The 15,505-nt window shown below is 54.6% G+C and overlaps 1 protein-coding gene across 4 annotated transcripts in view; it reads right to left on the bottom strand.

Annotated features, from left to right (window-relative positions):
• Positions 1-15,196, bottom strand: part of NOS1AP (nitric oxide synthase 1 adaptor protein) — a 44,550-nt gene extending 29,354 nt beyond the window's left edge. Inside the window, exons 1-2 of one of the 4 annotated variants that reach the window (XM_064515732.1) lie at positions 14,892-15,196; positions 3,829-3,900 (exon numbers count right to left, since the gene is read on the bottom strand). In XM_064515732.1, the coding sequence (XP_064371802.1) occupies positions 3,829-3,900; positions 14,892-14,996 (177 nt within the window). In that variant the 5' untranslated portion in view covers positions 14,997-15,196. The remainder of the gene's footprint in view (positions 1-3,828; positions 3,901-14,891) is intronic. The other 3 variants (XM_064515733.1, XM_064515734.1, XM_064515735.1) reach the window with 3 other exon arrangements.
• Between the last annotated feature and the right edge of the window lie 309 nt (positions 15,197-15,505).

Here is a 15,505-nt window from a genome sequence, read left to right as displayed (position 1 = left end):
CCGCATGCTCTAAAGAAGCAAATGGCCAGACGCATCCGTTTTCACACCAATCCAACTGTGCGCATGGCTTTCGGAGGATGCAAAACTCTGCTTTAAACGAGCTCATTTAAATTCGGCAGTTTTGCCAATTTGCTAAAATAAAGCTCAGCTACGCAAAGCGGCAAAAGCCTCGCCAAATCAGATGTACCTGACGCAGGAGCTATATTTTAAAGTGCTTGAAATGTCTCATTCTTTTGAATCTGCAAAGCTCAGCTGGACGCTTCCCAGAAACAGGCTCGAAGACAACTGCCACAGAAACAGCATTTGAACAGTGCCTGTATAGGACTTCAGCCTTTCTGGCACCAAAGAAAACCTGGATTAAAGCTGCACTTAGGAATTCCAGTAGGGACAAAAGAAATTCAAAATTCCCTAAAATAAGTCCAGCAAGCCACAGCCAGGTAGTACTGGCTGCACTGGACACGTGCCAGAAGCACAAAAAGGAAAGTATTTGCATACATTTATATCACGACAAGATGATAAATATACAGTTACGGCTGCCTTTTAGGGCCCCACCTGGTCAACCTTTCGGGGGGGGGGGGGAAGGATATCTTGCAGCTCGTTCAGGCACTTGAAACTTAAATCTTGCAGGACTCAGTCAATGTGGCTCGCAAGATGCAACAGCCTCTTCTGCAGCGGAGAAGTGTGGGACCTGCAGCGGTTCGGGGGCCCAGCAGCAGCTCTCTGCAGTGACAGCTTGGTTCCCCACTCCTTGCACCCCGAGGGGTCAGACGGTTTTGCCTCCAGAGCAAAGCTGCCCTGCTGGCCTCGCCTGTGGATGCGGGGGCCCTCTTCCCTGCCCGCCTCGTGACGGCGCAGAAGGCAGGAATCTCAGCAATGCAGCATGCCGTTTTGCCTGCTCTGCCCCCGAAGGGTCAGCTCTCCATCCAAACCCTCCCGGGCAGCCCCAGTGGTGCGTGTGGTGCCTTGGCACCGTGGTCACCCGGAGGGTAGCACATGGCAGCTGACAGCCGATGACACCAAGAAACCCATCCCACTAACCCATTGCCAGCAAGTGCTCCCTTTCCAAGGATTCAGAAAGCCAGCCCCAGCATCCCGATTCATTAATAGAAATCAGGTTAATTTGCCCTCAGAGCAATCTCATTCTGCTCCTGGTATTGAGACAAGGCTCGAAGATTTCGTGCCAGCCTGAAGTTGAAGCATTTGGTGGCAGTGAGCTACCCCTGGCTCGAGGACAGACACACGTTCCTTGACTTCCAGCCAAATTAAAAGCAGCCTCCGGCGCTCAGCCCGGCCAGCGAGTCCTCTCGCAACCTCTCGAAATCCCATCGCTGCTGTGTGAAAGGCCAAGGGGAGACAAGGCAATCAGGGCACTCTGCAGATCTGATCTGCAAATTCACATCTTTTCAGCAACTTGCACCTTGCCCTGTGTTGCACTAGCTCAAGGAAGCTTGAGCACCTGTTTCAAACACACCTTTTTTCACGGGAAATCTGTTTTACCATAACGTGGGTCCTTTACACCATTCAAAGCTTTATTTATGAATAGTCTAAAGTATGCCTAAGTTTACTTACATTGGTCAATAAGGATATTTTTTAAACACAGTGAGGTTTATTTAAGCCCTCAAAGTTGTGCCAGCCTTCACATACTTCCATGAAGTTATGCAAGTTTGGGGCTGGAGCTGCGTTCTTTCAAAAGACTTGCCGTAAATGCCTTTTTTCCAGAGTAACAATGGCCATGGTGTGTTTGACAAAAAGGAGAGAGAAATATCTGTCCACAAACGTAGGAGACCTCTTAATGGCATAACAGTTACTCTGTCCCAAGCAGTGTAAAATCAAAGTGAGCAAATCTAATACCAACAAAGACTTTCCAGTTTGCTCCCAAGCCACAATATTAGTCATCACATGGAGGACAGGGCAGCACGCAGAGCAGCCTTTGAGAAAAGCCCTCAAAACTATTCCCCTGCTGAAATGCTGAAACAAAAGAGCCTGGAAATCCGAGTCCTCGGGACATTATATTCTTCTCCACCTCCAGCAATGAGAAAAGTGCAAGAGAGCAAGTAACAAAAGTCTGCACAAGGCCTTTAGAGAAGAATAGGACAACAGCTCAGCTCCTGATAAGGCCACTTGGGCGCAGGGGCAGGTCCTGGTGCCTGGGGGCTTCCACAGGGCTGTCTAGAGAAGCTGACTGCTCACAAATTACTCAGCCTTCTCGCAAGGGCGCGTGCATCATCCTTCCCATTTCATGCAAGCAACTCCACCACCTTAGCTGTTATTTCCAGGAGAGAGCACGTCCCGGATCACATGGGCAAACCCCCTGTTGTGTCCTAAGGAACAAACGGAATTATCTGTGGCTGTGGTTACACTGCCACTTAGGTTGGATTGAGGTCCAACCGCTGCCAGAAGGGTGTCCTGAGTGCCCTTCCTGCTAGCTTGCTTCTTACTGCAGCCCCAGCATCTGCAAAATCCCAGGGGGGATTTTGGGGGTAGTTGAGTGAGTTTTCTTTCAAAATCAGTTCCTGGATGTTCAGGACACTCATGCCACCACAGGGCAGCAGCCAGCATCAAAGGCGCTACAACACCTCCAGGCATGGACCAGGGCTGAGTGGACCACCCGAGACACTGATGCCCCGGCCAGGACTGACCTGCCAGCACCCAGGGCTGTCCGCTCCTTACCGGAGTCTTCCAGGACAGGGGCGACACCTGCAAAGGCATCGCAGCTTGTAGCGTGAACATCTCCACACTGAGGCTGCCCAGGGTCTGCTGGGGCTGGAGACCCCCGAAGTGCCCGGGCAGGCCAGTGAGGCCGAGAGCTGCCAATCCTCCTGCAGGTTTAAAACTCGGGAGATGCCAGGCAGTGAGCTCATTTGGTTTCTTGTTTACTCATTGCTTACGTGCTCCTGAACACCTTCCAGCTTTGCATGCAACCGTCAGGGAAGCCGAGGCAAAGGCTGCTCTCATGGCTACTAGCCAAGCATTATACGATGAGAGCTCTGAATATCCCAACTATTTTGGGAAGCCAGATGATTTCATAACCATCTGACATCCCCTGACTTACTCACTATTAAACAAGTCCTCTACTGGCAGGCCCCAAACCTTGCCCACGTGTTTCTGAGTACTCTAAACGCAGTACAGTAACTAGCATACGGCTGCTTGCTGGACGCTAACTTGTGGGCACGAGATCCAGGCAACGTCTGAATGTTTCACACAGTTTACCCAAGCAGTAAAAGCAATTTATTTCTTTTGCAAGTAGCTTGCTGTTGCCTTTGAATTGGCAATCAGACCCAAGGACCTCCTCAGAGTCGCATCCACGCTACGCCTTCTCTCCAGCTTCAGCAACCCCACGTCCAGCAGCCATCTGCCACCTACACCCCCGTGTTTGCAGCAACCACTCTTGCATGAGATGAAGCAGCATGAATGTGGAGACAACCACTTCCTCCCCCTCCCACGGCAGAGATGCTCCGGGTGCTCAGAAGGCAATTAACCATACGCGCGACAAACGATACTTCATAGACACCACAGGGGCATGGAGACACCTGGAAAAAATCCACGTGTGACAGCGTTACGCACAACGTCACAAACTCGCAGCCACTAAGCCTGCGTTACATGGAGATCTTAATGACAAAAGGGTACAAATCAACAAAAGCAACAAAAAATCACAGCTAAAGCACAGGGCGACAGGAGGAACTTCTGAGAGCGGGACTTGGAGAAAGCAGGTGGGAAGAGCTTCAGGTGGAGCAGGGCGGCGGGCGCCGCGGCCGTCTGGCACCCCTGCAAGCCCCTCCGGCACAGGGCACGGCACACGCGGAGGCAGCGCCGCCTCGCCACACTCACCCGGATCCGCCGCATTGCTGTCACAATCTCCACCCTGCTGTTCGGCCGCGGCACATCCAGGCTTCCAATATACTGGAGGAGAAGAAAGAGCGGATTAGTCGAGTTTCCATGGCACCAACCTGGCCCAGAAACCTAGCGATTCCTCCATCGCTCAGATGACATCGAAGGCTGTTTCATCTTGGAAGCGGGCAGCATTTTGCCTGCTGCACTTCAAGTGTTTCAAGCGACGATAGTTTTATCGCTTTCACAGGTGCCAGTTCTACAGTGCCATCCCCTGTCCCACTGAGAAACTCTCCCACCCTGAATTCTCAATTCTAATTTCACCCTGTTCCTAAATTGAGTCATGGTTTTTAGACAGCTGACAGTGGTCATACTTCTCCCTCAATGTGCATGATCTTTTGCTTCTTTAACCAGTCCTTACAACAGACCAAAAATCTCTGAATTTGAGTGTTTGCAGAAGTCCAGAAGGGAACACTGCAGTCATCCTGCCCCACCTCCAACCTGATAGTGGTTGCAGGAGTCCCTGCACTAAGTCCAGGACTTCTGGCTGAACTACAGCAAAACTTCAAGAAAAACATGCAACTAAAGCGTTACAGAGCTCTTCATTCCCTTGCGCGTCTCCTCATGTATTCGACCGACAGGTAATTACTCTGTTTTGTTTCCGGTCTGCTCCAGACAGACTCGGGAACTAATCCCTCCCTTCGTCTGCGCTGTTCCAGAGACCAAAAGCCTTTTTCCTTTCCAGATAACTCAAGAAGATGATGCAGTCACCTCTTAAATCTGCTACAGCCAAGTGACTTACCTCCTTTGATCCTTATAAAGCCAGCTCTCTTCAACAACTTCTGCACCGAACCCAGGACTGACCATAGCAATAGGAAATGACTACAGTACTGCTAAAACTAATTCCCACCTAACAGTCCTCTGCTTAAACCTTCAAGGATTGAGTTAGATCCTGTAACTAAAGCGTCAGACTGGGACCTCAGGGTTAATTATCTGAGTCCTCTTCATGAGTCATTCTTCAAAGAGCACAGTTCCCCAACCTGCCTCCCGTTGGCCAAATTAAAATATGTAACCCAATTACATCCACTTTACCACCTGATCCAGGTGAATCTTTTATAACAGGCCTATCTCCATTGCTGCTCATCTTTTCACCAACATCTCATCTGCAAGTTTCTCTGGTATCATTTTGAGTTTAGTTTCTAGCTTACGAACAGAGTTACATCAAGAACAAATCTTGTGATGCTTTCCTGCTAGGAATACTCCCTTTAGGCTATGATTTTCCAAAGGTTTCTCAGGTACAATCCACTTTAACTGTAACACATCCCCCACAGCAATCAGAGGTGTGAGGACATGTGCAGGTCTAGACTGTCAGGCAGATCCGGGGACTGCGTTCTCCAGGAGACGGGGCTCTGCTCTAGGAGAGGAGTTTGCAGAGAGCAAACATTTGGGGAAGCAGCCAAGAATTTGTCAGTGCAGCCTTTAGGTAAGTAGGCTGATCCACATGCTTGTCAAAGCCGGGCTAGGAGAGAGCCAGCGGGATCACACCAACAGCAGGGTAGCAACACTGACCCTTCCCAACCGCGTAACAGACTCGGGCGGCAAAATTCCACCAAACAGATGTAAACTGGGCTGCTAAATGCTGGAGGCAGCTGGGAAAGATCAGGAGGTGCTCAGACAGGGACAGGCCCCAGAGGAAGGGGCTGCCCTGCCAAAGTCTCACCCTCCTCCTGCAAATCAATCACACACACTCGTCGCACTGATGACTTGCACTGCTTGGGCCAGCTTTCTCCTCTCCCATTCCAATTTGGGAGAAAGATCCACGTTAATCTTCTCACTAAAGCTGAGAAGAGTACGCGTGAGGGAGCAGCAGCAGCTCCAGGCCGGCGGGAAGCGCCGAGGTGAGCACGGCCGGACGCTGCCGCAGCCCTGGGCTCTCCCGTTCGCAGGACCAGGGCGCTGATCCGGCATTGCACATAGGAGACAGCACGAACAGGTTTAAAATACATATATATATTTTATATATATATATATATATATATTTTCCCTCCTAACTTGGAGCAGAAGTCTTTTTTTTTGGCTGGGGGGAGGTGTGTAAAAAGAATCAAAAAACATTGGAAAATGAAAAATAGCCTTTCAAGGCCTCTGCCTGCAGCTACGTCAGCAAAGGCAAGAACGAGTAAGCGAACTTCAGGTAACGTTCAGCAAACTTCTGACTCCCCTGAGATTAATCATTCAGGTTTTTTTTCCCCTCCCTCTCATTACTACTATACTGAATTTATTGGGATTAATTCCTACAAGTTTTGATGAAGCATGTCACAATATCCCCAGGTGTATGAATCACAGTCTTGAAATTAAGCTGTAACATAACAGGGTATGAAATATGGAGCAATAACTCCTTCTCACTGCCTGGCTTGGCCTCTCGCCACAGCAGCACCTACAGCCACAAAGTTGCTCACTCACCACAGTATTTCAAATGCTCAGCAGCCCTTACTCTAGCAATAAAATAATTTCAGCAGTGAGGCCAGCAGGACTCATTCAGCCATGCTGTGTCCAAAGTAGGTAGCTATAATCCAATATCCCCTCAGCTGCATAGAGTCATTTATTACCAGAACCGGATATTGGAATATCCTTAAAATAGCTGGGGCGACCAGTCCTGTAACGAGCAGGCCCTTTACTATTTAATCACAGCTCTGTCAAACCCTTCACTGTTTCTGCAGAAATTACGAGCCTTCAGACTAAGCATCCGAAATAAAGGAATCACTTTGCTGTTCAAACGGGACCAAAGGCAGCGCCATAGTGATTAAGCAGGGAGAAATGACAAAAAAAAAAAAACAAAAAAACCCGCTAGGTTCAGAAGAAGGATCAGCTTTTCACCAGCAAACGGACAAGCGATGACAAGACGATGCTTAACACTAAAAACGTGCAGTTAGAAGCCAGGCATTTAAGTCTATTTGCTAGTCGCAGGCGCTCCCACACCAGCGCTTACGTAACCTCGCAGCTGTGCACAATAGATGCTGAAACCTGACAGGGATTTATTCCCGCGACTACGGCCGTGACCTTCAGCGACACAGGGAAAAAATATTTCACAGCACTTCAAGCACCAGCGCTGAGACGGGCGTTGGGTCGGCTGAGTGCGGGCTGCTGGCTTTCACACAGGCAGGGGTTTCCGAGAAGGGTTTCTCTTATTAAACGGCCCCGCGCGCAAGGGATCCGGCATCTGCACCGGCCTCGGGCTTTCACCGTGCCGTGAACCCGCTCTCAGCGCCCCGACTCTGCGCGGGACCTTCGCGAGCATCTCGTGCGCTGAGGGGACCCAGCAGCTCGCGCTGCGAGTACGCGCGGAGAGGGAGGCTATAAAAATAGACATCACACAGCTGGCTGCCTTGGCACGCCGAGGAGGTCGGGATAGCGCAGGAAAACTTCGGGGAGCTAGGAACTGGACCACGCGACGCGCGCCGGCGGCAAGGCCGGCACCGGCTTCCCCAGCCCCAAGAGCCGCCACCTGCCCGGGGCCCAGCTCCCTGGGGAGGGAGGAGGCGGCACAGCTTGCACTCGCCTCCCCTGAACACAGCCTTTCCCCCCACTTCAAAGGTTTTCGTCGTATTAAAAGAGGCTCTTCCCCATTAACTGATTTCCATTTTTTAAGCAAACTCTGGAAATCATCAGTAATGCTAAGACAAGGGCTCCGGTGGCCCAAGCCCCACAGCGGCTGGGCAGCACCCGTGGAAGGAGCCCCATCCCCATCTCCATCTCCTCCTGCTGCACGTGGTGCCCGGCTCGGCGCTGCCGCCCCGGCGAGCACGCAGCCCCTCGCTGCCACCCTGCAAACGCCCCCCCAGACACCTGGTCCGCGCGTGTCAAACACCCAAACCCAGCCAGCACTCGGGACGCCACCTTGGTTTGCATAAAACGACAAATTTGTTGCTGGTTTTATCGCATCCTCGACCCTGTGAGCACCCACCTCTCCCCCTGGTCTGCACGCAGGTATTTTTGTACGTGCCACCACATTCAACAGATGGACAAAGTCATCTCGGATTTTTTTTTTTTTTTCCTGTAGGGAGCAAGCAAAACCCTCCTGGCCGGCCAGCGCCGCTCCTGGGCCGCCACGTCCGCCCGCCGGCTGCCCAACGAACGGCGTGGGCAGAGGGGGGCTGGCGTGGGGGAGGAGGGAGGAGGACAAAAGGAGGAAAATAAAGCCGCGTGAAAGGGATCGGACAAAGGAAATAGAGCCATGAAAGCGCTCACTCACCCGATCATGGGGCAGTGCTGGTGCCGTCGGACACGCGTACTGCAGCTGCGGCCACCGCTGCTGCCCTCGGGGTGCTGCCTGCTCCCGGCCACCACGCTGCCCTCCGCGGCCAGCGAGGCAGCACCGACGGACACCGACGGGTCCCGCTCAGTGCCTGGGAGCGCCGGCGAGGGCATAGACCGTTTTGCTAAAGCAATGCTTGCATAAGTCATTTAGTTTCCCACTTTTCCTGGAAATTGTTTATTTGCTTTCTACTGTCAGAAATGAATCTTCTTGAGAAGGTGGTTTTTCCTATTACAGCAGTCGACAAGCATTTTTGGAAAACCGCGGTGCATTTGCACCTCTGCGGCACAGGGACGACTTCCAGGCTTTGCCGGCGGGGTCGCTCCCCAGCGCTGGCAGGCCCTGCCACAGCTGCCGGAGGCCGGGGCCGCGACGGCCCTCAGGAGAGCGGTGGGAACCTGCCCAAAAGGGGCCCGTTGCATCTCCGCCAGGCAGATATTGTGTGCAAAGGTCAGGGCTGAATCATACCCAACTCGCACAGAAGCCTAGACTGGCTCGCTGGCAGGTCTCCAGCTCAGAAAGCTGCCCCGAGACAGAGCTGGCCACCGATGAAAAGGAGCGAGAAGGAGCTGCCGGCAAGCACCGCAGCAGCGCGGAGGAGAACGCTGGCGCTGGACCCACGGCACTGCACCCGCAGCTACCAAGGGACGCGCTTGGGAGCGCCACGGCGTCGGGCCGAGGAGAGCCTCGTGCGGGAAAACAAGGAAAATCTTAACTCCTGAACCCCGCCGCCTCCCCCGACCTGCATTCCTCCGGAAGATGCGCGCTCCAGCCACCGCCTGCTTGCGCAGGAGCGCGCGGTTTCGCAGAGCGGCCGCACACCTCCCTGGCCAGCCCTCGGCTCCTCCTGTCCCTGCACGATCCTCCCTCCCACGCTCCGCACTGCCAGTGCCCCGGGGGATCACATGGATAACCCGAGGCAGCAAGGGCATCTAGGGTGAGGGCAGAAGAGGGTGAACATACTCCAAAGTGCGGCAGACTGGCAGCAGAGCACAAGAGAAACCAGTGCCACACTGCTGAGCCGCTCGCTTTCCCCCAGAAACCCTTTTCCCTGCACACCTCTGGCAGGAAGAGAAGGAGCGAAGACCTCTCCCCGCACCGATTCCCTTTGGCTCGGCCAGAGTGACCACGCGCCAAGTCTGCCGGGGACGGCGGGGCCCCACTCGTGCGGCCTCCCCGCGCTTTGTTTGCTCTGCCCCAGCTTCCTAGTAACATGCGGCCGGAGCGGAAGGGAAGCGGGGATGTTTACTCACACCGTAATGGGGCAGGTTCGGAGGCCAACGGGAACGGAAAAAACAGTATGCCAGCTGACTTTAATGGAAAATCCTTTGCTTTCCAGCCCGAGCCAGTCCTGTGGCGCAGCAGGCGCTCTGCTCGGCCGGGAGGCTCCAGCTCTGCCAGCGCCTGCATTAACAGCCTCTGCAGCCTGAGGACACAAGGGGCAGACCCAGCCGTGAGCCAGGTACTTCAACGCGGTGTGTCGGACCCGTGCAGCCCTCAGCAGCCAGACAGAGGCATTTGATACGCCACAGGGACATGTAATTCCAGGCAGCACCATCTAATGCCTTTGGAGGCGAAGGCTTATCTATAGCAAATGCTAGCTTTTGCAAGAAGCCCCAGAAGAGAGGTTTGGTAACCCCTTTATTATAATGATATACTGCAGCAAACAGTGAGGCTTCGGAAGGAAAAACACCGAAACAAAAAGGATACGAAACTGTCACTTATGCAATCCCGAGTCACATCAATCTGTGCATATGCATTACACACCACGGAGTTTTATTGCATGATTGCGTTACTTCCCCACAGCCGCGCGCCTTCCCCAGCAGCCCTCGATCCGTGTGAGATGCGTTCGCCAGAGCAACGGGCAAGGCGGCAGAAGGAGCCGCAAGCGAGTTACGCAGGAACCAGCGTGGTCCAAACCGTGAGCTCTCCTTCTGCTGGGGATGCAGGTACACGTTTTCACAAAAGGTTGGCACATCTCAAAACCAAACACATCCCCTAAGGATCGCCTAGCGTTACTGCTGCAGCCAGCCTCCGTAACGCGGCACTCCTGTCCCCCGGCTGGCCCAAGGCACAGCACCACCGTCCCTCCAGAAGGTCCAGGCCATCGGGCTGCGGCGCACCACCACGCGGCACCCAGCCGCCCCTCTCGTCAGCCGTCTCTGCAGAAACGGGTCCACACGCTGAGGAGAAACACCTCTGCCTGCAAGTCCTACACAGCAATTTTCTCCTAGCTGGAGGCAGAGAGGAGAGGGAAGAGCAGCAGACGCTCTCTACCATCACAGCCGCTTCACCATGAAGTGCTTGTTGCCAGAGGGAGGTATGGGGCCTGAAGAGACTCAGGCAGACGAGGGTGAGCTGAACCAGTGGTTGCAAACAGGCTATACCGGAACCACCACAGGTCCGAGCATCTCACCGCTAGTACAGACATCTCCTGGGACGTTCCCCTGACCTGCTCTGCTTCACTGAGCACAACACTCTCCCTTATAAGGTGGATTTTCCAACATTTCCTCATCCCCTAAAATAAAGCAAGCTTCTGGGGCTTCTGCCTACCGCACCCCTCGAGGGCAGGTGGAGCCTGGTGGTTAGGATAGCTGGGCGAGGGAGCTGCGGCCGGCCCTTTGCGCGCTCCAGACCCATCGTCTCCCTCAGAGCTTGGCCAGCAGCGCTGTTTTCTTTGTGGTTCCCAAGTCTTCCGGAGACAATATCTCAGTACTGCGGGCAGTTAATGAGGGAGGTTAAGAAAACTGGTTTGAGCGAACACAGAGGAATGTTTCTGCAGTTCCCTGCATTTATGGCCTGACCGCCCACCGACCCCGGTGTGTAATCTGAGCCCGGAGGTGAGGGCAGGAGGAAAGGGAGGGGAATTTGCACAGGGAAGCGGAGCAGGGCATGGCGGGGCCGCCGCCGCGGCCGGCGGAGCGTGCCAAGAGCAACACGGGGCCACGTTTCCCAGGCCTGCTCGGAGGAGGGCTCTCGCAGGGAAGGGAGCAGGAGGGACCGCGGGAGCCGGCAGTGCCCCTGGAGCAGGGGAGCTGGGTCAGAAAGTGAGCTGGCGCAGCACGCTACCAGAGCTAAAATCTTTCCCTGCAAATAAAACACAGCCTTGCTGTCCGCTGTCTCCGTAACCCAGCTGGTGGCCACCCCACGCATATCTGCCCCCCTGCAGAGGGGCTGTCTAGGGCTATCTCCCTGCATTTAAACCCGAGACAGACATTTATATAAGACTGGAGCACTTTATCAGCACAAAAGCAAGCCTGGGAGCATCCAACCCCTATATTCATTTCTTCCAGCATCGGACAAGCCGCACGCTGCCAGACAGGGACCCCGCAGTCGCAGCAGACCCAGCTTTCCCAGACACCGGCAGAGTTTTTAGCTGAGAGCTCCTCTAAGAAGCCTCTGAAATGACTTTACAAGTATGGCAAAAATATGCCACTGTTTCAGCCGAGAACTTTTGTGGCACTCGGGCAGGTTATTTATAGCGCCAAGCAAGCGATCCTCGGCTCAATCACGCTGCATCTCTGCTGCTGGTTGAACAGACCTCGCAGAGCGCTCTGTGCTCAAGCGCTGCCAGTACAAACAGCCCCAAAATAAAGCTGCCAAGTCCTTTGCAGCCAGCTAAATAGGTGCACAGCCTGAAACAACCTGCCTCCGACTTCCAGAATTCACCCAGCTTCACAACCCCAAACTGTCTGTTCTCACCAAATATAACCAATCTTTTGGGAAAGGAAAGATGCCGCTATGAAGGGAGCCTGAAGCAGAAGAGAACGGAAGAGCTAGATAAGAGAGATGCCTGGAATCCAATTTACTTAAAATTCCCAGTCTTGTTATGTCCCCTACAACACACAAAAACGTATGCAAGAGTGGAAACTTGCATGCATTCGCTGCTTAATTTTCTCCCGAGGCTGCAATCCCTTTCCCAATAACGCGGTTATCTTCACAGCGATCGATAGGTACTGCTGCAGATCACAGCCTCGCGGAGGGCGGAAGGAAGGCGAGCCACCCAGTCTGGCGGAGCATTACGAGGACGCCTAGGAAAGGACGTACTGGATCAGACTAAAGTCTCCTTCGTGTCCTGTCTCCAAACATAGGCAGCAGCAGATGCTCGGTTCAATTTCAGTTTCCCACGCATAAAAGTAGAGAAAAGTACTGACAAACATGATAGAAAAAGCACAGTTGCCAAGATTTCTTAAGGAAAAAAGCAAAAAACCAACCTCCCCCCAAAACCACTTTGCTGAAGAGAACAGCAATCTTCCTAAACCTCTAGCCTTGCACTTATCTGCTGACAGGTCTGACACTAGGAATGAGAGGTTTCCCCCCACCTCGTCCCAAGGCCCTGGAGCCTCAGACCACAGGCAGGGTCTGCCAGGGAGCAGGGTCCGTCTGCACATCCCCTGCCCTCTCCTTTCTGCAGAGGCCACTAACGGGGACCCATCAGAGTGAGTCACTGCGTTCATATCCCCTTTTCACAGGGAACCAAATACGACAGGGCACCACTAATGGATTAATGAGTTTTAGGACTGAAGGATCAGCACTTGTTTCCAACTAAGGGATACGCGGCAGCTGCGTATGAGCCAAGTCCCATTCCAGCTTCCAAACGACAAATCACCACCAGACCTTGCTTTGGACCACAGGTACCTCCGGGCAGGAGTGGTCTCTTGCCACCTCTGAAAAGGGCCCAGCACAATGAGCTCCCGATAAAGTATGGTTTCCTAACAAGTGCTTTTGCAATAAGAGGTCAATAAGGGCTTTCTCAGTGCAAAACGGAGAGAGCTGGTAGCGCTACAGATAGCACTTACGCACTTAAATGGGCAGGCAGTTCAGAAGTCAGATGACAGGCTATAAAACATGACTTAAGTCTTTTTACGTCTCAATCTTTTTGGAGGTGCTGGAGTAGTCCAATTCATGATTTCCAAATGCTCCGAATTGCCAATACCGCTCAAACTGGCCCTTGGGTTTTTTTCCCACACCAAGTGGGCTGGTGCCCACTGGGCATCAAAACTTTGAGAAGATAAAGGGTAAGCTTGCATCTCCCCACCTTCCTCCCAAAATGCTGGGTAGAGAGGTGGAGGAGGACAGGAGATCTTTACTCCTTAAAAAACCATTTATTTAAACAGGGAACCATTACACAAGTGGGAATTTATGCCTGTTCCCCTGTGACAGGCCACAGCTTACAGTTCTTTCATCTGAATGCTTTAGCAAACTCAAGAGGCCCAGCTTTTGATTTTATTCAAGAATTCAGACCACAATGCACAGAACAAAATGAAAGTCCTGCTTTCCCTCAGAGCTTCTCCGACTCCCAACAGCCTGATCGAGGCAGTTCAGAGACACACGGGGTTTGGATGCCAAGAGAGATGGCCAATGAAAACAGATCAAAATGCGTGAAATGCGAAGTTCCTCAGAAGATGGAGTGGGATTTTCCAACTATTCGATTTACCTCCAGGAAGTGGATTAACATAATCCTTAGAGGACACTTAAGTCAGACTTGATGTCCCTATGCCAGAGCATATGGCTGCAAGCAGCTTCAATAGATGCAAGTGCACAAGCACCTATACTGACAGCATCACACTGACAGTCCCACTTGCCTCAGAGCTAGTTTATTGCTCTATTTGAAAAGGACCAAAATACTGACAGCAGGGAAAGCTACCAGAAAGAAGGTCATGGTTAGAGGACCAATAGTAGGTATTGAGGAAAAGAAGACAAAAAAACCCCACAGTGTTTGCTGAACCATAGGAGCCAGATTGCTCCCTTAAGAGCTCTGCAGCCCCCAGGGCTACTCTAGCCTAGAAATACCCAAATGATTCTGCCAAAGAAGGAGGAGTAGAGCTACGGCTGATCAGGACAATACAAGGAGCGCGTCTAAGCCCCGTGCGCTCCCTGCTCAGCCACCCGCTCCTGCTGTCCTGAGCAAACGGAGCTACCCCAGAGCAGCAACGCTTCACCCCTGCCCAGGAGGCACATGCTGCCCTGGAAGCGAGGAGCAGCCCCTGCTCGCACCACGGCCTCCTCGCAAAACCAACCCCTCGCCCCTGTGGTACGGCCACCTCCCTACCGGCGGGCTTCCATCTTTGTGTCCTCGGTCCCTCGCCCAGTGAACGCGGTGCCTGTGCTGTCACCCAGCGCCAGAGGCCACCCCCGGTGCCGCCCGGCGGGCTCAAGGGCAGCCCTGCGGGGTGCTTACAGGCAGCGAGGGACAGCATCGGCGCCCTGCCGGCACCAGCCCCCTGCCTCCACGGCACTTCCAGCCTGCACAAGCACTGCTAAGTCAAGCCCCACCGGGAGTGCTCGGGTCACGCCAAAAAGGCCTGATTTTCCGCAGCCACCGACTCCCTCTAGCACTGCCCAGACCCCCTGGACCGCAGAACTGCCTCTAGAGTTAAGCCAGGGAGATAACAGCACAGACGCTGGCAGCTGGAGACTAGCAGAAACACAAGTTACATCTATTACAGATAGCATTTAAAGACAGTGTAGGTCTGAGCGTTAAAAAAAGAAATAAATAAAAGGAAAAGGAAAAACCAGTGGATGCGGACCCGGGCTCCACACGCCTCCTGCCCGGAGCGCCCAGCGAGCAAAGCTGCGCTGCGAGAGCCGGGAGCACCCGCCGGCCGCAGGGCACAGCGGGGCCCCGCTGCCGCGCACGGCCCCGGCGGGACGGCGCAGCCCCGGTCCGGCCGCCCGCCCACCCGCCCGGCTGCGGGACGGACGGCTGCGCGAAGCCCGCGGGCGCGCAGCGGGGGCGCCGGGCGCCTACCTTGGCCTCGAAGCAGATGCCGTGCTGGAAGGCGTCCTCGTTGTGCAGCGGGACGCGCAGGTCGTGCCGGTCGTCCACCAGGTTGTACTTGGACTTGGCGGGCATGGCGGCCCCGCGCCCGCGCCCGCGCTGCCCCGCCGCCGCCGCGCAACCTCCGCCCCTTCCCGCGGGGCGGCCCCGCGGCGGGGAGGCGGCGCCCGAGCATGCGCCGCCCGCCGTGCAGGCAGCGCCGCGCCCGCGGGCGGCTCCGCGCAGCCCCGCGCAGCCCCACGGGCGGCCCCGCGCAGCGCCGCGCCGGAACGGCGGCTCGTAGCGCGGCCCGGCGGCGGCGCCCGGGAGAGCGCGGCTTTCGCCGCCGCTGGCCGCAGCGGGCTTTGCGCCGAGCGCGGGTGCGGAGGGCACGGTGCCGCCGTGCGCCGCCCACCCCCGCGCTGCGGGAGGCGCGCGGAGCGGCCGGGCCGCTGCCGGCTCCGGCGCAGAGCTGCCAGCGCTTTGACAAGCCCGTCCGGGGGCGGGGGGGGGGGGGGGTTTCCACTGAAGGCCAGGTGTCAACAAGCCCTCCTCCCGTAGGAGACATCCATTCCTCCTTTTGGACAGGGGTTCAGTGCTGTTTT

This window comes from Dromaius novaehollandiae, chromosome 8 (assembly GCF_036370855.1).
Source record: "Dromaius novaehollandiae isolate bDroNov1 chromosome 8, bDroNov1.hap1, whole genome shotgun sequence".
Taxonomy (NCBI): Eukaryota; Metazoa; Chordata; class Aves; order Casuariiformes; family Dromaiidae; genus Dromaius; species Dromaius novaehollandiae.
The sequence above is the reverse complement of the archived record's forward strand: the minus strand, read 5'-3'. Positions and strand labels throughout refer to the sequence as shown.